Source organism: Gracilinanus agilis, chromosome 5 (assembly GCF_016433145.1).
Source record: "Gracilinanus agilis isolate LMUSP501 chromosome 5, AgileGrace, whole genome shotgun sequence".
In the NCBI taxonomy this organism is placed as follows: domain Eukaryota; kingdom Metazoa; phylum Chordata; class Mammalia; order Didelphimorphia; family Didelphidae; genus Gracilinanus; species Gracilinanus agilis.
In genome coordinates this window covers 38,074,913-38,101,254 of record NC_058134.1, presented here as the reverse complement: position 1 = coordinate 38,101,254, position 26,342 = coordinate 38,074,913, and the positions used below count along the sequence as shown (strand labels likewise).

Below are 26,342 nucleotides of genomic sequence, written 5' to 3'. Positions count from 1 at the left end.
TAAAATTTTTATAGCACGTGTCAGTTAATCTGAAAATATTTCATCATTGCCAAATCTGTGATTTTAGATTTGGGTCATTGTTTATATTCTTTGCAGTCCCGTTTTATTTCCTGACTCTTCCTAGACTTTGTGATGCAGTTTTGTCTTTTCATTAAAATGTTTATTGAAGATTCTCCATATTAAAAAACCATACAAAGGAGATAAAACACATGGATCAGAAATCAGCCTCGGACTCCATGGTGTGCAGATACTTAGAACGCGCACAGAGGTATAAAGTATGTTTATTATGGTTTCATTGTTATAACTCCCAGTGGCCTCATTAAAAAAGCATTGTTCCCCAAGTTAAATTATGTGCATGAGAAAATCCAGGAGGGGGGGTGGTGGTGGAAGAAAGCAAATACTAAGACTAAAAGAATGAATTAATAGAAATCATCAATTTAGAGAGAAAGGGGATTTTAGAGTTAATCCAGAGAAAGGATGGCAGAGATAGGATTCCGATTCAGATCTTCCAACTTTCAGCACTCCTCCCCCTGCCCTTCAGACTTCTTTCCTCCTTGGAAATGGTGTAATAATGGTTCTAAACATTCCCTTTAAAAAATAGGGCACCTAGGCGGTAGCTAGATGGCTCAATGGATTGAGAGTCAGACCGGGCTCCAATCTGGCCTCAGATACTTCTTCTCAGCTGTGTGACCCTGGGCAAGTCACTTAACCCCCATTGCCTAGCCCTTACTGCACAGTCTTCTGCCTTGGAACCGATACACAGTATAGCTTCTAAAATGGAAGATAAGGGTTTAAAAAAAATAAGGCACCTGACTTGACTGAGGGCCCAAATTTGGTTGGTGGACACAATCCCCATTTAAACACACCGTCCATCTGTCTAGCTTCAAAGACACAATGAAAAACGAAGGCTAGATGAGATGTAACTTATGTGCCCATTTAATAGAAACCTCTTCCATTTCCCCTCTTCAAGAAGTATTTATCATGTCCCATATTGTGGTGTTTAGTATTATGAAATAGAACTCTGTGAATTTTGGAGGGTTGAGGGACCCACCAGAGGTCGGGGAGCCGGAGACCACACCAGAGTTTGAGCCAGCTCTGTCTGGCCCACTAGCCACTAGAATGCCTAGGACTCAACTGGCAGGAGATTGTTCCTATAAGATGCTCTGCCCTTTGGCATTTGGAAATTAACTTGAGAGTGAATGCTTCGTTTTCTAAAAACCCTTCTTACCCTCCATCATAGAATCAATACTGTGTATTGGTTCCAAGGCAGAAGAGGGGGTAAGGGCTAGGAAATAGGTAAGTGACTTGCCCAGGGTCACACAGCTGGGAAGTGTCTGAGGCCAAATTTGAACCCAGGACCCCCATCTCTGGGCCACCCAGCTGCCCCCTAGTGAATGCTTTATGACTTCTTTGAAGGGACTGAAGAATAAAAAAAGTGAACCCTTGTTGGGTGGAAATGTTTGAACTTTGGGTCCCATTAGGTCTTCTCAGTATTTCTTTGTAAAAGTTAATTGATGTTAACTAGTTAAATGAAACTGGGATGCAAATCACTAGCAACTGGTATGGAGAAGCCACTGGAATGGGGGCTCTGGTCAATAGCATTGGAGAATCTTGAAGGGGAGCTACAATGAGGCAGCTTTCTGGAGGCCCCGACTTGTTTATACAGATTAGGACTGCTCAGTTTAGGAAGGCTACACCTAACAGGAACGTACAGCAGACATTAGAAGAGGATCGCTGCATTGGAGCACCCCAAGGACATGGCTTCAGAGCAAGGCCTAGTCCCTTCTAGCTTGGGGGATGGAGAAGAAACAGAGGATAGAAGCTAAGCAGTCTTAAAGGATTAATAGTTTTTCATGGAAAATGGAGGTGGAACAGAGAAGGCAGAAGATTCCTGGCACAGGGAAATGAGAAAAGGCTTAGAGAGTAGAGTATGAGAAGCACTCAAAAGATGGTAAACAGCAGAATACTACATAATTTTAATAGAGCTAGAACTAGAAATTATACATTTGAAGCAGATTATAGAAAGCTTGAAAATTAAGAGTAAGGATTCTGGTCTTCATTCAGTGGACAAAAAGGAGTCCCTGGAGGTTTTACGTAGTGGATAATCACCAGTGGGGTTTGGAATGCCTAAAGGCATGTTAATTTGGGGGGAGGAACCCAGTTAAAAATATGTATGCCCTCTGTATATACCTATCTTAGCCCTCTTTCCGCTGCTCTCTGGGGACTAAGTATGAGCAGAATCATCTTCCCCTCCCCAGGGTGGAAGGTGGAAGGGTAACTTCCATGTATTAAATTTGTATATTTGTGATTATACTTTTTGAAATATTTGTGTTGAATCTAATCCATTACTGATTAATGGCAATGGAGCAAAGGGGGGCACCCCCTAAAATTGAGGGAACACCATTGGTTAGGACAGGGGCCATGTGCAGAGAGCTTAGAAACTTCCAATCTCTGTATAAGGGTGCTGGAGAACACTGGGAAGGGGAACAATCTTACCTACCTGGCCTTTTAGGCAGTGAGGGTCAGCAGAGTGATCTTTTCATCTTTTCCAATTTGTGATGTGTAAAGTGAAAATCTTAGGGTTGTTTAGATGCATGTATCTTATTAGTTATTTGGAACATTCTTTCTTGTGGTTAATACTTTCAAATTCTTTTGAAAACTGTTTGCTCTTGCCTTTCAACCAAGAAAAGTGGTACGGGTTTAATTTAGGTAAATGTATGATATGGTGAATACATTTGGGAAAGAAACAAATCAAATTTCACTTAGAGAATGGCAAACTGAACTTTCAGGTATTGTTCACTTATCCTAAGTGGGAAACCAAAACAGACTCTGTAAACACTTTTCCTTGAAGAGAAAGTCCCACCATGGCTAAAAGTAGAATACTTGATGTTGGGAGTAAAGCTATGAGAGACAAACAGGAAGCATTATTCTGAATTTGCATGAAACTAGAGTTCACCCCTTCGTACTTCAAAGCTCTGCTGGTCATTGTATTTTTAAGAACTAAGAGAAGAGCAACTAAAATGACCAAAAGGAGAAAGACAAATTGTTAGAAGGCAGAGATAGAGGGATGCTAAGATGGAAATCTACCACACTGGTGTAGAACAAACACCGCCCTGTTCACAGATGGAGCCTAAAAATCCAAATTGGAGTCATTGTACAAGGGGGAGAAAACTTCTGATGTGTTCTAAAAGTACAATTTAAAGAACTCCATTTTTAATTCACATCTAAAGGAGACGTTGAACTAAACAGCCAGTGTCAACTCTAAGGAGGATGCTCTTTCCCTTGTGTCTCTTGGCAGGTGTGGCAAAGGGATGGAGGGGATTCTGTTCCCTCCCCAGCCGCCTCTTGCAGCAGAAGCATCCAAGGGAAGGGCTCTAGTCAGCTGCTGGGGAGCCTGGCACATGGAGCTAGAATTCTTCTTGGGGAGTGGCAGGCTTTCTATCTGAGACGGCTGTTGTTCTTAGGGAAAGGGTTACTTCCTCCCTCCCAGCCAACCACCTAATGGTTCCCAAATTTCTGCCAACCTTTATAGTTGAGGCCAGTGAGGCCAGGCAAGCACAGAACCACGAACCCTCCCTGACAAGGGATGGGTCACGGTGGTCCAGCAGGGGAGTTTGCTTAGATGATGCTTCATTCTGGGACCAGCAGTGAAAATATCAAGCTGACATGCTGCTGCTGCTGCCACACACATGCCCCAGGGACATTGGGTGCCTCAGTCATGTTTTCCTTTTATGTCTAATACTTTCTACTTGTGAATTCTTTGGGTGCCCCCCAGTACTCACCCAACTTAGATGAGTTATGAGTGCCCTGCCCCTGCCCCGTGTCTTGTTTTTGAGCTAACTGTGCCTCTGCCTATTGAAAGGTAATAGCAATGTAGATTCACAGAATACTTTGAACATCTCTGGGGGCCCCAACCTTCTCCAGAGTTGGGAGGGGAGTCCAAAAAAGGCACTATACACATGACATCTTACTTGATAGGTATTAACCTACAAAGTTAATATTTTTGGAAGACAACTAACCATACCTTCCCGTGACATATCTTAGCAGAGTGGCCAGAGAAGAGTCTAGTCTTCATAGCCCAAAAGTCAAATCCAGTGTAGCAATTCTAATGTATGTACCCCAACATACTAAAAACTCTAATATTTTATTTTACAAATATGTTCTAAATGAACAGTTCTTACAAAGTTGTTTATCTCTATCCACTTGTGCTGGAGTTAAAGCTCAGATTTTACTTGGTAACATGTAATAGTTCAGATACTACAGATCTCTGAGCATCGGATTCAGACAAAGAAAGGAAACAGAAAAAGAACAGGAACTTTTGATGGATATACTGCCATCCTGTAGTTTGGTTCCTGAGTACAGACTAACAAAATTCTGAGCTTTGTGTTTCTCATCCCACAATTTCATTTGAAAGCAAACTGTGTCTACCCCATTTTTTTTTCCTATGGACACATCAAAGGTAGAATTGTAGCCATAATACACGTACACAAATTCACATCATAGATTATGGCAAGAGCTACTGGGCTTGGAATCAAGAAGACCAAATGTTCAAAGTGGGCCTAAAACATTTGCCAGATGTATGACCTTAGGCAGGTAATTTAATCTTAAACTATCTTCTAAAAAATGGGAGCACCTATACCTACTTCACACAACCATTGTGCCAATGAACCAGGTAACATAGGTAAGTGGATTTGTAAAATTTAAAGCACTGTTATCAATGGAGCTTGTTCCCCTTCAAATATGATTAAACATTACAGAAAGCTCAAATTTCTGGGAAACTTAAAATGTTGCCACTGCTTCCAGTATATACAGTATTCATAATCTAAAGCATCTCAGTCAGAGGGGCATTTGTTCTATTCTTAAAGACTCAGAGAACTGGTTACTACCTGGGAGTTTTATACAAAGCAAAATAGCCATACTCCTTTCATGCCCGTTTTAATGGTAATACATCCTACATATGGAACATCAGGATGCCTTGGGAAAATGATCTACACATTTTAGTAGAAAACTTTCCATTCTGTACCAGTTAAAAATGTAAAATATAGTTCTGATAGCGCTTAATTGTATACTGGTAGAGCTCCAAGTTTTAACACCAGGAGACTTTTCCCCCATTTTCCTGGGATTGGCCCACAGCTAGTCATAATAGACAGATGTTAAATCTGAATGCAATGTGGAATTTCCTATCATTTATTTGCTATGCAGATTGAGTATTTTGCATGAGCGTTCAAAACGCAAGTTTATTGTTTTAACTTCTTATGTTTATTGTCGTCTTCTACCAACTGCATAACCTACAGATGGAAAACTCAACATCTTTGATGGGTGGTGAGGAATAGCTCAAAGTATCAGTTACGAAGAAAGACATTACACAGAATGTCAGCAAGGGCTAGACTAGTTTCCAAACTATGTATAGGAGCAATCCTCATCCTGAAGGAGTGTCTCAGGAATTCCTAATGCTCATACTTAACAGCTGGACCTATTTGTAAGACCTGGTCAATGTTTCCCCTTAATAGTTCCCACCCCTCTCTGCTATTTCCCATCTTTGTGAAGGGGAAGTACAACTCTGCCTTATTGCCACTGCTCCAAATTATACGCATATCCTATGGCAATTGAAGGCAGCCAAAGCTATTAAGTCTGTTATGAAGACAACAGTTACCTTTAAGGAAAGCTAAAAGGATTTTCAGAGGTAGAGGGATACTAAAACCTAACAGCAAAGTGCTGTGGAATGCTTACATTTCAGAAAAACAGTAACTTCTAAATGCATATGCTCCCAGGAGGTAGAGGTATGAATTAAAATTGTCTAGTTAAAAATAAACCACACTGGAAGTTTTTGTTTTTTTTTAAAGCATGGTTGTGTAATCACATACTTTTTGGGGGAGTTCTTTGATTTCATCACTTTCCTTAAAAGTATTGCATATATTTATTTTAAAAATTTAAACAAATTATAGTTCTGTAGCAATTTTTTTAAGTTAACTGGAAGGGAACACAAAATCAGCCCTAAGTTGATTTGTAGCCTTGCTCAGGGCTTCAAATATGGTAAATTTAGTTATTTTGTAGTAAGGGAATAAGTGTTCTGATTAATCCGCTATTTCAAATCATTCTAGCCAGTTATTCATTAAGTGCCTACTAGGTTCAAGACTGTTGGGGGCTGGAGAAACAGATAAAATGAGAGCGCTCTTATTTTCATGGCACTTACAACTTACTGGTAGTGATAAAATATGGAGAGAGATCACAAACTGGTACGATGAGAAGAGCAACTTGTTCCTTGTGGGCCTTTGAGCTTTCCATCAGGACCCAGCATGAGCTAGGCCTTGAAGGAAGCTGAGGATTCTAGGAGGTGGATATTAGGAGTTAGCCCATTCTAGGAATATTGCAGAGACATCATTGAAGACAGTCTGCCTGGAGTTCAGTGAGTACAAGGAGAGTGAGATGCAAAGAACCAGACTGGGAAAGGCCTTAACATCAAGCAGAAGAGTTTGTGGCATTTCCTGGAGGCAACAACAGGCCACTTCCAAGTTCTTGAGTATGGTTGTAGTCAGCTCTAGTTAGCAGTTTTCCAAATGACTATTAGAAAAGACTTAAATACTGAAAACCCGAACTACCATGGACAAGGCCTCCTGCTTCAGTGGCTCAGGAGCATTTCCCAGGACTTCTCAACACTTTCAGTCACTTCTAGGCAAGTGAGGTCCCTGGAGGGAGCACATAAATATGAAAAATGAGCCCCCTACATGCTTCAGGTGAACACACAAGCCAGAGTTAGTTGGGCCATCCTGCCTTCTCTTATGATTCTCAAACTAGCTATTCCAGGTTTTACTGCATGGAATCCTGTGGCCCAGGAGATGATTGCCATTGAAGCACACGTCGACCCTGGATTAGCTAGCAGCAGATCATGCCCCTGTAGAGAAGAGCTGCACACCCTAGTGTGCGCCTTGGCCCACAGCTGCCTTTATAAACACCTCAAGTGTTGCTAGACTTCATACCAGAGCGAGACTTCACTGTCACCCTGGATGCAAAATCAAAACAAGGCTATTTCCAGCTGCTAACTTCTGGTTCCACAGTACCTCCAGAGAATAAGGAGGGCATTCCAGGGAGGTGTTAGCAGTTCTTATTTGTTAGTTTAAGCCAGTATTTGCAACTTCTTCACACCAGGTGGATTACAGGTTAACTTCCTTTTTACACACATGAGATCTGTTTAGGAAAAATCCAGGATCTACAGCCATAAGCAAAACCACACACCTCTGAATAGCAAGTCAGTGTGGCCCAAATAAGCAGCCAGGAGATGGCCAACAAAGAACTTCACATATAATGACTAACGGTCTAAAGAAATCCCCAAATCAGGAAAAGTACTGTGGGCACACACTGCAATTCTGTCCTATATAATCACCAAGTCATCTCCTCTGACAGATAGTGCTACTGACATGCCATTAAAGTTGATCATAAGCACAAGCTACTATACTAAGCCCTCCTTTGATAGAAATTTTTGGTCCAACTAAGTTTTTTTTCATGAAAAGGCATCTTTAACTATTTTATAATGAAAGATTTAGTTCACTTAGCCAACTTTACTAGAGCACTAAACTGAATACCTACATGCCTCAATATTTCAAAGAAATATGATATTCTAGCCAATTTCCTCATATAGTAGTTGTAGTAAATTACCAACATTTTGGAAACTGAGTTTCTAAAATTTCTATCAGGTAATTTTAATATAAATTAAATGCCAGAATCATGCCACGAGTGTGTTTCTGCTTAAAACCATAGCCCTATTCATAGGTTTGCGTTTCTATTTGTCTATTTTTTTCTACACCTCACTTCAGAAGCAAAAAAGCCATTATGGGCTCCTTCCCTCCCCTGCATACACACACTTGTCTTTAAGGCTACGTTGGAACAACAGCTCTGTAGAGCTCAAGCACAAAATGGAATGTCGAGGAATCTTTTTACTAGAAAGAGACATACAGCAAAGGAATGACAAAACTTGTAACTGATGGTAAGACAATTTCAAATCCTGGAGAGCAGCAGGCCTCTGAGTTCTCTATACAACAGGGTTTCACATTGTCCTTCCTAACTTAGGATATGATGTATCAAAACTAAAGCTTGTATAAAAGATTGGAATTAAAGTCAATGGCAGAAAAGAAGAAAATGGAAATCTCAAATTTAGTGCCACAAGTTCCTTTTCCATTAATTCTTATTCTAAATTCATGGCTATGGAAGGACAGGCCACAGAGATACAAACTTCTGCTTTGTTAGTCTGTTAATCTCACCACCTTTACAAGGCTTATTGATAGGTTTACTGTGTTCAGACTGCTGACTCCTGGATTTCAAACCACTGGTCCTGGTATGAAATGTATCCAGATAAATATTACACTTAAGAGAAAAGCAGAGGACTTTCTCTATTGAAAGTCTTAAGTCTCGAGGTGGCTAGGCAGCTCAGTGGATAAAGAGCCAGGCATAGAGACAGGAGGTCCTGGATTCAAATGTGACCACATATTTCTTAGCTGTGTGACCCTGGGCAAGTCACTTACCCCCAACTGCCTGGTCCTTACCACTCTTCTGCCTTGAAGCCAATATTTAGTATTGATTCTAAGACAAAAGGTAAAAACAAAAAACATAAAAAGTCTTGTTTTCTTTTTACCTATTATAGTGTAGAGAGTCCATTCAGGGCAGGCAGAGGAGCATCTGATTTACCCAAATGTTAGAGATGGAATTTTAACAGTTGAGAGTGCAGTACGTTCTAAGTGAGGGTTTGTCAATAATAATATTTTCTACTTTGAGCCTCTTGGGCCAATTTTACTTTTAAAAAAAGAAAAAAGAAAATGCAATAAGGTTAACAAACAAAAATAAAATTTATTTGTTCCATGACAAATAACTAAAATTAGTTTTTTCTTTTATAAAAGCAATTCCTTTCAGATACTCTGATTAACCTTTAAGTGACATAAAAAAAGCTTCAGCATCCTTTTTAATGCCAATATTTTGCACAATTTAGATATAGCTATTGAAGTAAATTTTAGCAGTAAAAAAAAAAAGAAAAAGAAAGAAAAGTAACCCACTGAGAAGCTTATGTATCTAGTATCGGATTTTTTTTTTTTTTAAAAATTACTTCCAGAATTTGAGTTACCCTAATTGCCATCCCAATCAATTATCTATTGTTGGACTCCAAGTACTTTGTAAGCAAAATTGAACTGATAAACACAACACCCAATGATTGGATTGTCTGTAGAGAATCTGCTATATAATACTGGGTTTAGAATTGGAAGTCTTCAATTAAGCTACAACTTTATATATTTGGTTCCACTGATTAAAAATGCAGTTTTAAAAAGTCTGCTTCTGTGGTAAATTTCTAGAATTAAATTATAAACACAAAGCATTGTATTGTAAATATCGTACTGCTGAAGAGGTATTTGTTGGGGAATTAAATGCTAAGAACATTCGAACTGTCAAAATTCTGACCTTTCAAAACACTAAGTTTCTATAAAGCAAAATTTTGAAAACCAACATTTGCCTTTAAAGTCTCAAAAACATTTCAGTACCAGTTGAAGCACTAACATGTAAACCCTAAAGTTATACCTGTCCACTTCAACTGCTTTTCCCTTTCAACTGTGAACTCAACATAGAACCAATTACTAAGTGCATATCCAAAGTAGAACAGTTTCAATGCAAAATAAACACAACATACTAAGAAAATTAACACAACTTGCACAGAAAGTCTTGCAATAAGTTGTCAAAAAATTCAGAATTAACTTTCCATAATAGTGGAAAACAGGAACTCTCTGTATCTTCGTAATACTCAAAAACAGTAACTACTGTCCACAACACTGGAAGCTTCAGCAGAGAGGATTCAAACGGATTTAAGCACAGCCCTACTTCTTCTAAAGTGATGTACTCTTTTGTCCTGGAAGAAATATACATATTCCATTTACTTCAGTGAAAAATTCCTATTATTGATATAACCTAAAAAAAAAGAACAAGATTATAAAGAACTTTGTACATTTGAGTAATTTTAACATAAAATATTATTTATAAAATATATTTTAACATAATTTAGGTCCTAAGAGACCATATAATGTTCTATTTTCTTTCAAAAACAGACCCTCTTAAAAAGATTATATAGTATTGTGAAATATAAGTCCTGAACTCTTTCATCACTAAAAATCTGGCCAATCTGATATATCTGTTCATTTAAAAGCAAAAAATGATCATTCATAGACAATGAATTGCTATACCATTAAAATTGTTGTAGGTATTAATAGAATTCCACTGAGCAAAATTATCCTCTATTTATAGTTAAAAAAACAAAAACTAAAGAATATCCAGCAGAAATCTTTCTTTACTTTCATTCCAAAAACCCGTTATGTATGTTAAATAGATAGAAATTTTATTTGTCAATAAAGCTTCATTTTTTTCCCTTCCCTATGAGTGAAGGGGTTGTTAAGAATACATGGAAAACAATTTTAAAAATGTGTTCCTTCCATGGGTAGAAAGAAGCTACACATATTCTACCTTAGGCCTCCTTCCATTTGCTCCAATTTGTACTGATGACAGAATGCAATGTCCCAAGGAAGGAGAGAGGAAGAGACCATAAGTAAATGTAAATACTGTTTTCTTTTTTGTCATTTAGCAAAGCGGACTCAAATTATATCTTTTTTCCTGCAAGAACTGTATTGCTTCTGTAAAACCTTACAAAAAATGCTCCATAAATAAATGTGAATGATACTCATATGAAACTGGCAAAAAACTATAAACAAACAAATAACCCAGATTACATTATGTCAGTAAGGTTCCTACTAGAAATTGGTTTCTCCAAATCTTCCATTACACTGAAAGCCTCAGCACCAGGAAGGTACACTGCTAATGCTCTTGAGCCCTTAGAAAAACTTTACTTGAAAAGCTTTTCCCTCCCTTTTTGCTCTTCTAAAAGAACTACTTATTCACTCCCCCGGTCTACAAGTGAGCACTCTTATATACCTTCAGAATAGGGCTTTAGTCCAATAGAAGCAACAAGAAAACTTGTATGAGCCCTTGCTGTAAAACAATAAAAGTCACAGCTCACATTTACATGCCACCTTCTCAACCCTGTGAAGCATGGCCATTTTCACAGATGAGAAAACTGAAACAAAGGTGAAATGATCTGCCGACATGTCACAGAGCTGGAACCTGGCAGGGCCTTTATACCATGTTACCCCCAACTTTTATTAAGTATGTATTAGTCCCAAGGAAACCCAAGCTTGGCCCTAGTAGGTCTGGTTGCTCTCACAAACCATGGCTCTTTGGGGCTGCAGAACCTTTTGGTGATTGAAGGAGTCCATCAGTAGAATGTGAATGTCTCCCAGGAAGGAGGACAGAGAAGTAAAGAGGGATCCAGGCTCTGTAGGCATGTCAGGTAAAAGTAGCCATCATGCATGGTCCCTTGTCTGTGCATGTAATGAAGAAAAACCTTCTCCTTCCACTGCCTTATGGCACCAAAAGAAAAAGCCCAAAGCATCTTCATATACAAGTTTTATACCAGAAGTTTCCTAAATGAGCTTCACGATCAGCTCTACATCTTTGTAAATTCTCTGAGCAGAAGAGAGTTGGGAGGTTCAACAGAAGAACTAAGTAAGCTCTCCATGCTCATACAGTGAATTAGTAAAAGAGGCAGGAGTCCTCAAATCCAAACTTTCATGCTTTGATGACTCTAAATTGGCTTCCATTTCCCCTCTTAATTAGTTCATTTCATCTTATTCCAAAAGAACTACTTGGCTTTGTCCCTGAGGAATCCATTCATAGCTACCATATTCTTCATTATCTTCTACATCTAAAACTAACCATTTGTTTTCACTTACTTTTTCCAAGAAGGCTTTCGATTATTATCTATTGCTATAGGCTTCCTTCCTAAGGACAAACTAGATAGCAACATTTTAAATACTATGCTGCTGGGCCTAATGCTCACTGTGATTTGTTTCTTTAAAATTAAGTGCTAACGCAGTCAATCAAGTGGCCCAGCAGTCATAATATGTATAATATAAGGAATACTTTGAAGCTTAAATTAAATGGTTATTTTTTCAAACTTCTCACTCCATACCTTGAAGTAGTCATCTTGTGTGACAAGAGCGTTTCTCAGTCTTGTCTCTGGATTAAACAAACAGGATACCACTGTCTGTATGCTGCGGTCCACAGATTTCTGAAACACAGAGCTTGTCAGTAGTGTATGTCTAAAGCCTACATCTACCTCTCTTCTTCAATACTAAAAAGGTAATTAAAAAAAAAATTTAAAACCCTTACCTTCCATCTTGGAGTCAATACTGTATATTGGCTCCAAGGAAGAAGAGTGGTAAGGGCTAGGCAAGGGGGGTCAAGTGACTTGCCCAGGGTCACACAGCTAGGAAGTGTCTGAGGCCAGATTTGAACCTAGGACCTCCGGTCTCTAGGCCTGGCTCTCAATCCACTGAGCCACTCAGCTCAGCTGTCCCCTAAAAAGATAATCTTAAAGTTTAATTGAAAAAAGAACTGATCCTTCCATTCTAAGACTTCTGACAGTCATGAGTACTAACAAATGTCATTTACTATTTAAGTTCTACTGTTAAAAGTTAGGCAGTATTTTAATAGCCAGTTTTCAGAAGCTAGTTAAACTAAATCAAACTTTTTTTTTTTTGCTAAGAGGGGAAGAGTCCATGACTTTTCCCCCAGAAAAATACTATATTATAGAGCTCAATACTTTTAGTCTCAAGAATTCCAAAATCATTAAAAAGCTTAAGAAAATAAAATTTCATAAACAAAATATTTTAAGGTTTTTTTGTAAGTAGTAAACTCTAATTGTAAAATTGAGTGACTTTTATGTACTCTATTAAATGATACAAAGTGCATTTAAAATGGCAAGTTAGCATTTTGCTATATAAACACTAAAAGCTGGTGAGGAAGAACATATAAATTAATCATAACTTCTGAAGTCACCAACTTATTTTCTTCTAAAATGATTATGTGTTTGATAAACGTTTGTCAACTGATTTTGTTATAATCATCAGGAACGACTAGGAGTGGGACAAGAAAAGTGCTCCAGATCTGTATATTTAATTTGTTTAATAACTCCCAAGTGTGGAATCAATGGTGCACAATTTATCACCCTAAGACTGATCCTTAGGGGAGCTGAGAAGTTACATGATTTGCCCCACCTTCCCCAGTCTAGTCAAGGGTCAAATATAGAATACGAATGCAGGCCTTCCTGACTTTAATGTCAGATCTCCATCTACTAACCTATTTGCCAGTGAAAATCATGGTCATTACAAATAAAAAGATGACAATTTAAGGATGCAAGAGGATTCAAGAGGTAATAGCTTTCATATTCCTATTGAAACCTGGGGGCTTACCAACTCTCATATGCTACCAAAACACTGGGTCAAGTTACTGATTACCCATAGGCCTGCCTATCAACATAACAGAGGTTAGGAATATCCAGGTCGAAGTCACATTCTTGCCTTTTGCTGGCCATTTCCGGATGACTGTGTGACCTCATGGACGGAGCACTCAGTCTGTAGGACTTCAGCTCCTGGGTCCACTTCACTGCAGTGGTAATTCACAGCTGTATAAGCCTATGTTGAAAATAGAAAAGTTGAGTCAGAGATACAAAAAGGGATTTCTATAATTTCTCTTCCAAAATATGTGCTGATGCTGTAATTTAGAAGGCAGACTACATAATCGGACTGAATCCCTATCCATCTTGCTCTGGTTTCAAAAAGTTTATTTTAAGCAAGTATCTTATGGGGGGAAAAATCTTCAATTCAGAAAGCCAGCCTGAAGGACATAATATTTGAAAAATCCATCTAAATTTCTATTCAATCATCTGAATTAATAAGATAAAGCAAATATATGTCCATCAATTAGACATATACTCTAAATATGTGCATGTACATGTGTACTAGCCCTGTGATTTCATTAGTATAGAGAAACCTTGATGAAAAGGCTCCTTATTCTATAAAAAAAAACAAAAATACTCATTTTCTATCTTAGAATTGATAAGGAGTATCACAAGGCAGAAGAGGTATAAGAGCCAGGCAACTGGGGTTAAGTGACTTGCCCAAGGCCACACAGCTAGACAGTGTCTGAGGTCAGATTTGAACCTCAAGGACTTCTGATCTAGACCTGGTTCTCAATCCACTAAGCCACCTAGCTGCCCCCTACCATCTATATTCTTAGTTAAGGGGCACTGAGAGGTCAATGATTTTGCTCATGGACACAATGTAGTCAGCATGAGTCAGAGGCAATATTTAACTGCAGGTCCTTCTTGATTTTAAGGACAGCTCTCTAACCACTTACATGTTGTATCTGTGCTTCAGAGATATTATATGTAAATACACATAGCTGAGTACCTGGCCCTTCTAAATCTTAATTCCTCCTCTAGATGCAAAATTTACCACAATGTTCCATACTTTTCATGTGCTTTCAAGTTCAAATTTTATTGAAAATTTCTCATTATTTTTCTTTTCTTTGTAGCAAAAATGAGCAGGGACAAAAAAAGTCAATTTTGAAACCTTTTACTGTTTTGGACTATAAATACAAGTAATTCTTAACACCAATTAATTGTGTACAAAGACATTGATGCTATTTGGGAACCCAAAAGAAACTGCTGATTTAATTCCTACCATGGAATGGTTTACAAGTCTAGCTATGATGAAATTAATGAAACAGTGTGAACTGAATACGAACTGATGACAGAACAGCCAGTCAGAAATATAAAAACAATGTTCTATAGAACCCTAAGGAAGATTAAGAAGTTAATATTTTGTCAATTCATCTTACCGGAGGTATAACATAACTCCTTTGTTCTCCAGCAGGCCATTGTGGAGGTACCTTAAAGGAAACAAACACTGATTTTGCAAATGTTTTTCAAAGTTTCGAATAACTTAAAACAAATTTTACTAGTTACTTATCAGGGTTTATTCATACTGAGAGGAAAGCAAAACAAAGTTCTTAAGATTATGCTTCTGTGAAATTCACCCTAATTTCTCTTTTGGGGGGGGGGTGGATTTTAGGCAGACATGGGCATGGCAGAGTTTTCTAAATTTCTCCCTTTAGAAGTACCTCAATATCTGACAAATTTGTGAAGAAATTAATCTAAAACCAGAGATAGCTAATGTAGCTTAACTTCAGTGCCATGTAGGAATTGGGCAATTGATTTTATTTCAACCTCTTCTTCTGAAAAAGAAAATCATAAAGGACTAGTATGCTATGCAATTTATTTAACTAAGTACAGGTAGAAAGAGTTTTTGTGAAAGCAAAGAACTCTTCTTATACTACAGGGGAGAACACAACGTATTTTCTGATGTATATAGAAATTTGGTGATGGTTATCAAACCTAAGAATATAAAAAAAGAACATTTTTTTGAATTTCAAACCACCAAAAGCACTATTCTGTTATTGTCTTTGGCACACTCCCCCTGTTTAAGAGGGTAAACTATTTTGGAAAAAAATCGGAATTCAGTGAAAAGTCCCAACATCCAAAGGATATATTTATACTTAAAAAAAATTACCTGATAATTATATATAGGTAGCTGATATCCAGTGATGAGTTGGACTGGTGAATTAGGGTAAGGAGGATATGCCTGAAAATGAAATGTAATTAGTTTTTCTATGACGAGATAAAATTTTTTAAAGTTTTAATAAGAGGAACATTCTTAAGTTAAAGAAACTTTAAGAAATCCAGGTTATGCCCATATAAATTCAACATATACAAATATGTGAAATTTTAATTGGGTAAATCTGATTCTATCAAGAAAAAAATGTTTTCTGATGCATATTTTCATTGTCATATGTTAGTCATTTTCTGGGGGTGGAGGGGAGAGGGAGAGGAAAGGAAATAAGCTTGTGAGTCAAACTGGCCAACTTCCAATAGCAAAAACAGAAGAATTTCAGATGTCTGATGATATCCTTAAGTCCTTTCTAAGTGGTGGGTAGTAAAACTCTAGGATGGACTTCAATTTGTGCCATTATTTTACAAAAAATATTCTTGGATTTATTTTGTATATCATTGGTAGTTTCATTTTTCTTCATTTGGCCAAAAGAATCCTTTGGTTTTTCTATCTAAAGATGTTCAGAGAAGAATGCAGCATTAGTGCCTAGCACTTTCCAATACCTAATACAGGGTTTTGTAAAAATTTGAATACTTCAATAAGGCTGTGATCTCACTGATGTGGATACTTCCTCCATCAGGGTAAGTAGCATGCCCACCACACTCACTTCCCATTAGCTTTGTTTTCATGATTTCCCACAAATCTTCCAAAAAAAACCCAAAACAAATGGGGCAGGCAGGGCCTTTCTTAAGTCCTCTTGACATTGGATAGATAGCAAAAGTAGTAATAGGTCCGTTGACTACCCCTTGCTTTAGCTCTGTTCCTCTTGATCTCTTTAATATCCTATACACTGCACCTTTTTCAGCCAATTCTTCCAACCCTTTCAACCCCACATCAAGTCTCTCCATTGTCCCTGGGGGACTAGCAACTTGAATTCTTTGCAGACTATTTGAATTGTTGCCTGAGAGATGATAAGAATTATACTATTAAAAAGATGAGCCTTTGTTTCAGAGAAAGGTATCATGAGAAGCAATATGTGATATAATTTCCCAAGGACAATCCAGTTTACTCCTGTTCAATTCTGGGCTTATTTCACTAATCCACCCATGTTATCTGTCCAAGATATAGATACAAAAGGATAGGTTATCCATCCAAATGCATCTCAGTATAGAAAACAGAAATGTTTTAGCCACTTGGTTTTTTTCTGTGACCAACTACACACCAAACTTGAGTGGTTGTAGGTCTCATTCAAAAGCCTCTATAACCTTCCAGCACTTGAAATGGACAACACAAAACAAACAAGGAGGAACATACACACCACCACCTTTAGGCAATTCTTCTTCTATTTAGATCCTACACTGGACATCCTCCTAACACTGACAAGTAATATAGGCAAGTATGTCTCCTTGCTTTATATACTCCATTTGATGTTAATAAGCAGGTTAAATGTAGTTATCACTTGTTATAGCCTTTGGGTAATTTTGTATTAGTTTGATATATGCACTGAAGATATCCCGTTAGAAAAAAGGTAGTGTTTCATTCTCCCAAAATAAATGTTTTCCAAACCAACAAACATGCATGGTGAGATCTTGTATTCTCTACACCTTTCACTCAACTCTGACTTTAAAAATTAAAGTCCGCTATGTAATAATTTATGGAAAGCTGCTTGTTCCTTTCTCATATGCCTTCGTCAAGGATGTTCTCAAAGTGTGTGTAGGTTTTTTTCTGAAAATCTCTGTAGTAAGATAAGTATACACATTTCGGTTGATAGTTATTATCTTCTTGGTCACTTAAAAAATATTAAAGTCTGAGATTTTTTCCCCCAAGCCTTTGGTAATTTCCCCCTTTAAAATGCTTCCATATATTCAGAATTATGGTGTCTTCAGCAGTCTGTGCATACATTGTCTATTCCAGCTCTCCTCCCAATATATTTTCTTTCATGCTACTTCTATTTCTTAATGCAACACACAACCTGTATAGTGAGGTAAAAATGTGATGGTTGCAGTGGAACAGAAGAGTTTGTTATAGAAATCTTTAGAGGTCATTCTTTTTCATTTTTGTTCCTTATTCTCTCAATTCCACCTTTATGTGACCTTGAGATAACTGCTTAATTGTGTTGTTTCACAAGCTTCTCACAAACTTGTTTTTGCCTCAGCAGTCACTTTGTTATGGGTATCTTGGATAATCTTTCACCATCCATTCCCACATGAAATTTAAGAAACTAGTTTTTTCTCTGAAAGTGTATTTCCTTTTCATCCCTCTAGTTGGTAGAGCAAAAGTATGAAGTGTATGACAACTAAAAGCCATTGTTCTACTGTGATTAAGCATTCTTAGGATATGTTAATAGTATATTAGTGTCCATTTTTTCCTTTAGTCTCAATTTTCTGGCACAGTTTTTTCCCAAAAGAATAGGATGAAATTGTCAAAAGATCAGAGACATCATCTTTTCATTTTCATTTTTCCTCTGACATGTTGATGTGGTCTAACAACATAAAATGATTAGGAGATATCCTCTACATTGGTAACAGGTCATCCTCATATCTGCTCGATGCTTTATCTTTATTCTCATGGTACTTGATAAGTATAGACAAGAACCTAAAATCTTTTCCTTTCCTCCCTCATTTCTCATTTCTGAACACTGTTTTTTCCAACATATTTTGGGAGGGCCATCTTTGTATTGCTGTCATTGAGCTTTGAAAGTGTGTCAATTCAGTTAGAAAGGTCTTTTCAAGGTGAATGTAGAATCCATACCTCTTCAATCTCTTTAAGAGTTGGCATATAATTCTGAAATGACTGCTACGGGGGTCTTTTTGCAAATGCTTATTATCTTGAGCACTGCAAGATGGTCAAATGTTTCTTGGAATGAAGTTCCTTTCTTCTTACTTCTCAGACACATGATAAAACTAATGCTGTTAATTCCTTTGCCTCTCCAGGGAAAGACCTGGTTGCTCTTTCCCTTAAGGGTAACTTCATTTTGCTTTGTGGATTTATTAGAATTGTGATTGTCACATTTGATTATGATTCAATTATTATACTAAGCAACTACTCCACCACTGGACAAGGATCTCCCATTCAGAAGAACATAGACAGCTAAGAATGTATATAGACAATCTAAAAGCCTTATGGTTTTAAGCACCCACTAAAACCATCACCACCAATGCATCATCACTACACTGAGGCTATACTGTGCCTTGGCTAAAGGTACCGTGGCTTTATCAAGTGGGCAAGAAAAGAGCTTCTCTGTATTAGTTAGCTAGGTTAGTCTTTGGAAAACAGTCTTTATCAAGTGTGATTCAAAACTGTTCCAGAATAACAGAACTTACTTTTTCACTGACACTGCCTTCAAGAACCCAGTCATGAGGAATTCTTCTATATAACAGTCTTAATAACTATTTCTTAATTATGACAAGTGGAATACATAAATTAGCCCAAAATCATAGGTGCCCCTCCCCAAAATGCCAAAGATAGCAGAAAAAAACTTTTAAGTTATAGCCAAAGTAAGGAAAGCAGCAAGGACAAAATAGGCCTGTTTGTATAAGATGCCATAATGTTGATAGATAACAGAAGAAAGAGGTACTCAACTCTAATTTTGCTTCCATCTTCTTCAGCAAGGAGAATGGTCTTTACGATGAAAAACTTTGGACAGACATTGGAGAGAGGGCAATTGAAGGTCAAAATAGGGGAGGAATTAGGTAGTAAGAAGGATTCTAGCTACTTTTAAAAATATCTTCAAGTTTTGGGGCCCAGAGTAAACCAGAATACCAAAAGAACTTGTAGAGGTGATCACTAGAAATAACCTTTGAGAAAACATCAAAAAAGTAGAAGCCCCAGAAGACAAGAAACAAAAATCTTATTCCAGTGAAAAAGAATAAAAAAAACTATGCCTAAATTTGATTCCCAATTAAACTCTAGAATGAACTATTAAATTGGTATCTGTGAACATTTAGAAAGAAATATGAATCCAACTAAAAAACCAATCAGGCCAAACCAACATCATTTCTTTAATAGGATTTACTAGGAGAACAGATCAAAGAAACACTACTTACACAACCTATGCTTTAATTTCAGCAAAACTTTTGACAGGCCTCTCCATAATTTCCTAAGAGTTTAATGTGGATTAGATAAGAGTACAAGTCAAGAAGATACACAAATGAAGAAAACACTATACTCCAGAATCCTATGCCTTTTAATATTTTTTAATCAACAATCTGATAGAAAATATAAAAGACACATCAAATTTGTAAATGTTACAAGCTAGGAGGAAGAACTGCTAACATGATCAATGAAAGAAATAAAAATTCAGTTTTCAACAAGCTAGAAAGCAGGGCAAAAATAAGATGACTTAAAATATTAAATGTAGGACTTTACATTTAATTTTATTACATTTCAACTATGTAATTATGGATAGTGGAGGTGCTTAGTTTGGCAGCAGTAAAGCTGAAAAAAGATTGGAGTCATTTTATTGATGGAAAAGCTCTATGAATCAGAAATGTGATGTGACTGCTAAAAATAAAACTAATAAAACTCTAGATTTTACTATATAATGGCTATATTTTGATAAAGGAATCAATAATACTATTGTGATCTGAATGGTCAGATTATATGAAGTAGTTGTTAAATTCTGTTGAACAGAATTAAAAATTAAATGGTGAATGGTAACATTGATAAACCTGAACCTGACCAAAGAAAGGCAATGAACAAAGGACCTGGAAAAGTTTCACTTGAAGACAAGACCACAGGGAGACATAATAGTTGTTTTAAAACATTTAATGGGCTGTTTTGTCAAAATAATAAAAGATAAAATGTGACTCCAGAGATCCATGGTATAGTTGTCACAGGGAAGCAGATTTCAGCTCAGAATAGGGAAGAACTCTTTAACAATTAGAGGTTTCCAAAAATGGAATAGGCTCCTTTGTGTTAGCGAGTTCCTTATCATTGCAAGTGCTCAAGCAGAAGTCAAACTAATCTTTTATCAGGGATATTACAGAGGATATTCCTAAATTGGGTAGCAAGTTAAGACTAGAAGATGCTCAATGTGCCCAGAATGATTCCATGATTTTGAATTATATTAATATATGCTTTGGATGATCATAACACATGAAAAAAAACTAAAAAATTAATAGTTTAATAAACAACTTTTACCTGGACATATTGAGTGATGGGGTTCATCATTGCTGGAGGCTGCATATATGTCTCTGTGTTTGGATTACTCCAGACACTATGAAACTGTGGTGCAGGTGGAGGATTAAAAACCAAAGGACGTGGCTGCACGTGATAGGCACCTTTAGGAAAGACAAAAGAGGGAAAAATAGCAATTTCAATACTGAAAAAAATTAGTTATGACAATAAAAAACCCCTTTCAGACCATTCTTTACACACAGGGGTGTGTGTGTGTGTGTGTGTGTGTGTGTGTGTGTGTGTGTGTGTGTGTGTGTGTGTGTGTGTACTTACATAAATTCTGTTTCCTGATTGCCGGTCCCAGTTTCAACTTTTTACCATGGAAATTTATCTGTGACTGAGGGAGAAAAAAGGGAGTTTTTCCAGTGTCTTTCCTTAAGATGATTATCAGAGTTTACTTTATAGAGCTGTAGTTAAACAATTCTGCCTCAATAATAACTAATGTTATCTGAACAGACAAATAGGGAAGAGCAGCTAAACTGGGTTCTATCCTTACAAGTGCTCTTATTTTAGTTCTTTTCCTTTCCCAAACAGACAACTACAAATGCCAATTCTTCCTACATTCTGCTCAACCCCTCTCGGGCTCCACCCCTTTCTAAAACTGGAGAACCAACAATAAAGAAATGTTTAGGAATTCTGCCAAATTAGTAAAAGATTTTAAGTTTCAGAACTACAGGATAGGAAGTAACCATCTCTGTGTTTGCAAACATATGTAAATACTTGAAAGGAATCAAAATACCATTACCACTAAAAGCCAAAATAAAGTTAAAAAAAAAAAAGTTTACTTACTTCTACAATTTTCTGCACATCCACATCATTATAAAACGAAACAAATCCATAGCTAGAAAGGCAGATTAGAGATGATTAATAGGATATGCTATTATCAAGCAATTCTAATTTCAGGAAATTTCACCCTCAGGTTTTATGAAATCACATCAGATAGAAATGAGGATATAACTTTTGGGAAGAATTCTTAATTCTTGAGATACCCCTATTTTATATAAAAGGAGCTATCTTGGACAGTCTTCCTATTACTGTTACTTCTCTATTCTCCATAGTTTATAATTAATGCTACATTAGGTGCCCAGGAAATATCTGTGGATGGACTAACCTTATTTGAGACTTTGTCTAAAGCTCAAGGTCTTGTATTTAATTACTTATCTGTGTATATTTTGTGTCTCCACTCAGTAGAATATAAGCTCCTTGAGGACAGAGACTGTCTTCGGTATTACCAGTGCCCAGGATATTAAGTAGGCTCTTTAAAAAAATGTTTGTTATATTAAATTAAATTTCCATTTAATGTCTCACGCTACTTAAACCGCAACTTCCACCTGTCCCCTTCTATAACACTACATTCACTCTCTCTGCCAGCTTGAAACTAAGATGTATAGAATCCAATATATTGGGGGGTGCTTTGTAAATGTTTAATTAAAAAAATTAATTTTTAAATTAATTCTCAATTAAATTAATTAAATAATTCAATCATTATTTAATTAATAATTAATATTTATTAATAAATAAGCAATACAATTCCCTAACAAGTGACTTAGCTTTATTAGAATGTCGTAGGACCAACTTTTAGGTCAAAATAAAATGCCTTATAATAAGGTTTGGTAGTCCCTTTGGATGGAATCCAAGATGAATTAATCTTAAAACAAATTCTGTTTTATAAGAAGTTGTATTTTAGGAAAGTTCTATTACACTAATCCAATTACATCAATTCCTTAACCAATCAGCAACTATTATTTAATTAACTGCTAAAATATAGCCATCTTAAAAAAAAACCAATATAGCAAAAATATTATAGTCCATTTTTACTTAGTAAACTGATTTTTCTACTTAGGAGAATGCTGATAATGTTCCAGAGAAGTTTATTTCCAAAGCTCATATTCATTGGAGGAGATCTTCAAGATGTCATGTCCAAAAGTTAACTTTTTTTGTGTCATGGACCACACCTTGGCAGTCTGGTGAAGTCTAAGAACTCCTTCTTGGAATGTTTTAAAATACACAAAAATAAGATATATAGGATTACAAAGGAAACAGATTATATCATAACATAGTCAAGAAAACATATTTTTAAAAAAGTTTAAAGAACTTGGTTTCTCAAGAACCTCCTGATCTTGCTGGAAGGATTCAAACTACTATGTCTGAACTTTGACAAGGCATCTGGAAAAGTCTTTTTTGATTATCTTTATAGATAAGATAAAGAAATATAAGTTCATCAACTGATAAGTAATAGGTGGGTTTGAAACTGGTTTAATGATTAGTCCCAGATCTTTGGTCATCTCCTCTTTTAACAGAAGAGGAAACCAAGGTCCAGAGTAGTTACAAAGAAGTTAAAGCCATTGTTATGCATAGTACAAGTAAGCAGAATAGAACTGGGATTTTTACACATATAACCCTCAGAAAAAATAAGTTTATTACCCTATACTCTACTTCTACATATCAAACTGTTCTTTATCTACTCAACCTCAGTTAACACTCAAAACTACTCTGGTCACAAAGATTTCTCCCCCAAAACCCTCTATGCAAAGTCACTTTTTGTGGTAAAAGGATTAAGTATAAAGGCCAAGAGATACTGCTGAAAGCCTCTATACTTCTGACTGAGATTTGAGACAAAAGAAGTCTGCCACTTGATCTGTAAGACGCTAAAGAATAGATTAAGATAAGGCAAGATGAGAAAGAGATTCCCTAAATCCATAAGGGTAGAACATTTAAGCATCTGCCTAATCATATGACCTATTGACAGAAATTAAAATTACATCTGTTTGGAAAATTCCTCTCAAATGGCACACATTTTTTGAAGAAATGCTGAAAATAGTTAAAAAGGGATGTTTTAAAACAAACCAATTTTGCTTGGTAGTTTGTATCTAAAATATAAAACAATGAAAAACTTTAGTAATTGTCATTTGGAAAAAAAATATTCTTTGGGATCTTTATGGATGAGATAAAGAAACTTGGGTTTAATCAACAGTACAATTAGGTGGATTTGAAACTATTTAAGTGATCAGTCTCCTAAGTGTGGTGTGGTGGTTAACAAGTTGAAATCAACAAACAGGGTTGGTGGTGGCAGAAATCTGTCTTTTGGCATATTATCACCATTTATATATACAAAAATTTTTAATGTAAACACAAACTATGTATCTCTCCCCCAAAGTCTGTATTACTCTGAAATAATCTGTTATATTTGTTAAGTCTTTGGTCAAATGACCTCTCATAATTTTTGTTTTCAACTAAAGAATTTAAAAATTAAATTCTTAAAAGCTATAAAAGAATTTTGTAATTTCAAAAGGAATACTTTTCATACAAACTTCCTTTTGAGGCAGGTATCTTCATATGGAACCCTTAAAAGTTATTAAAGAAACATTCAGCAAAGGCACAGACAGGGAAGTACTGGTTATTTTTATCTATTCAAATGTATTTTTCCCAATAAAACACAGGTTAGCAGAAAATCTTTTAAAATAAGAGTTGGAAAAGGCCCTTATATCATACCTGCATCAGGTCACAAAGTATTTCAAGATTTTTTTTTTTGTTTGTTCTCCTCAAATGTCAACTATGTTTTTGTTCTAAAAGTCATGCAAAGGGTAATGATAGAATTTATGATGACACATAGGAAGAAAATCTAACATTATTAATTAAAAGGAAAATGCATTTAAGCTTGGAGTATGAGGCATTTATAACTAGATATCAAGAAACCAAGCCACTTCAGCTAAGGATGGTAAGGGCCAGACCCTTTGCATCTAAATATATTCTTTAAAAAGTAACAAAGCAGTGAATTATGTAGTCCCAATTTCATTGATACAGCTATAAAAGTACCAATTTTAAGATTTGTTTTTCTAGTAACTTCATGAAACATCTAAATACTCTCACTGAATATTAAAGATTTTGAACCTCTGGACTTCATCTCCAGAAGTCCCTTAGTATTTCCCAAAATTCCCTTTAATCTCTACTGTGCCTCATGGTCACATTATTGTTTTATGAGTTCTGTAGCTCCCTCCTTATTCCTCTCTTCTTCAGGAGCATGGCTGAAGTTAGTTTAGGACCTTTTCACTCTAGCTTTTTTTATGTTAGTTTATTATTAATAAAACTTTATAAAATATAATACTTAGCTACTGAATATTAATTTTCATCTCCACAGTGTCTTATCCACTGACACAGCTGAAAAGGTACAAATTTTAGGATTTGCTTCTCTACAATTACATTAACATCCATATATTTTCTTTCTTTTTTAAAACTCTTACCTTCCATCTTAGAATCAATACTGTGTATTAGTTCCAAGGCAGAAGAGTGGTAAGGGCCAGGCAATAGGGATTAAATGACTAGGCCAGGGTCACCCAGCTATGAAGGAAGTGAGGCCACACAGGAACGTAGGACCTCCTGTTTCTAGGCTTGGTTCTCAATCCACTGAGCTGCCCAACTGCTCCCCCCACCTCTGTCCATATACTTTCACTGAATCAATATGAAAAATGTTTTACTTACCCTTTGGACACACCAGTTCGATCAGTGATTATCTTCACTTCTTTCACTGAACCATATCTAGCAAAGAAGCTTCGAATTTCTGTTTCATCCATCTATGAAAAAGAATTTAGCTTCAAAAATAAAAATTCTGCACCCCAAATTCCCAATTCAAGAACAACAAACTTCCCTATTAACTTAAAACTTTACAAAATTTTGAAAGGGTAGACTGATTTAGTTAGTCAGAGATCCAATTCCAGGTTTATATAATGTTTATACAAAGAATAAACCCCACAAGGCTCAAATCTTATTAACTCCTAAGAATACTGAATACCATACCCTAACATCAATTCCGCCAACAAAGACTGTATTTGGCATGATTTTGCCTTCTGGTAAAACATATCCTTGGCTGGCTGTGGCTGATGATGATTGGGTGCTAGCTTCTCTTGAGATGGTGGAGTTTGGTGTCTCAGGATTTGCAGCAGACTGTATTTTGAAAAAAGAAAAGAAAGCACACATGTAATAATAACCAACCACAAAAGAAAAAATATTCAAAAGGAAATAAAATTCTAACTTACATTCAAAAAACCAAATGTTTTAATGTAAATAGCTTCCATTTCTAAGTGATCTAATCACAACACTATCTTGGTTAAACAAATTAGCTTAAGCCCAAAGACCTAAAAGGAATCATTCCATGGGCAAATATGAATTTTAATAAATAAAGCAAATAGGATCCACAGCAGAAATAAGATATTTTTTCAGGCTGCTCATTGCCATCCCATACATAGATATGAGATATTTTTAAAAATGTGAAAACTTTGAGAACCGATAAAAAAATCAGAAAGACTAATTTTTTAAAAATTATATGTAACAAAAAACAAGATTATTATTTAAAAGACTTTCTGTTCTATTTCAGTTAATAAGATTTTTGTTTCAATAAGTTCATAAAACAGATATGCCAAGTTTTAATAGAAATCAAGCTGTGGCTAAAGGAAACTAGGCATCAGAGCATAAAAGCCTCTCCTTTCTATTTACCAAAATTACCATGGTACTTGAAAATATAACTCTTCCCTTTGTGTGCTAGCTATGTTTTGGTACTAGATGGCAGAATCATTATTACCTCATACAGGCCACAGCTCATGCTATGTAGGGGAAGCTAATGATCCTATTCCCTAT

General features: G+C 36.2%; 1 protein-coding gene across 1 annotated transcript; it reads right to left on the bottom strand.

Moving 5' to 3' along the window:
- Window positions 1-9,829: 9,829 nt before the first annotated feature.
- DAZL (deleted in azoospermia like) lies at window positions 9,830-25,783 on the bottom strand. The gene is made up of 12 exons (XM_044678484.1): window positions 25,745-25,783; window positions 25,506-25,652; window positions 25,191-25,282; window positions 21,501-21,552; window positions 20,985-21,048; window positions 20,676-20,815; window positions 19,116-19,169; window positions 15,495-15,566; window positions 14,764-14,814; window positions 13,443-13,556; window positions 12,053-12,151; window positions 9,830-9,883 (listed from the first exon to the last, which is right to left on the bottom strand). The coding sequence occupies exons 1-12, from the start codon at window positions 25,781-25,783 to the stop codon at window positions 9,830-9,832; spliced, it is 978 nt and encodes a 325-aa protein (XP_044534419.1).
- Window positions 25,784-26,342: the final 559 nt, after the last annotated feature.

Excerpts from the sequence above, each read along its gene's own strand:
- DAZL (XM_044678484.1), bottom strand. The coding sequence starts at position 25,783 with ATGGAAGCTATTTACATTAAAACATTTGGTTTTTTGAAT. Across the intron at positions 14,815-15,494 it reads TACCTATATATAATTATCAG|GTACCTCCACAATGGCCTGC; the intron begins GTAATTTTTTTT and ends GTTTCCTTTAAG. Across the intron at positions 9,884-12,052 it reads CACAAGATGACTACTTCAAG|GACAAAAGAGTACATCACTT; the intron begins GTATGGAGTGAG and ends TATTTCTTCCAG.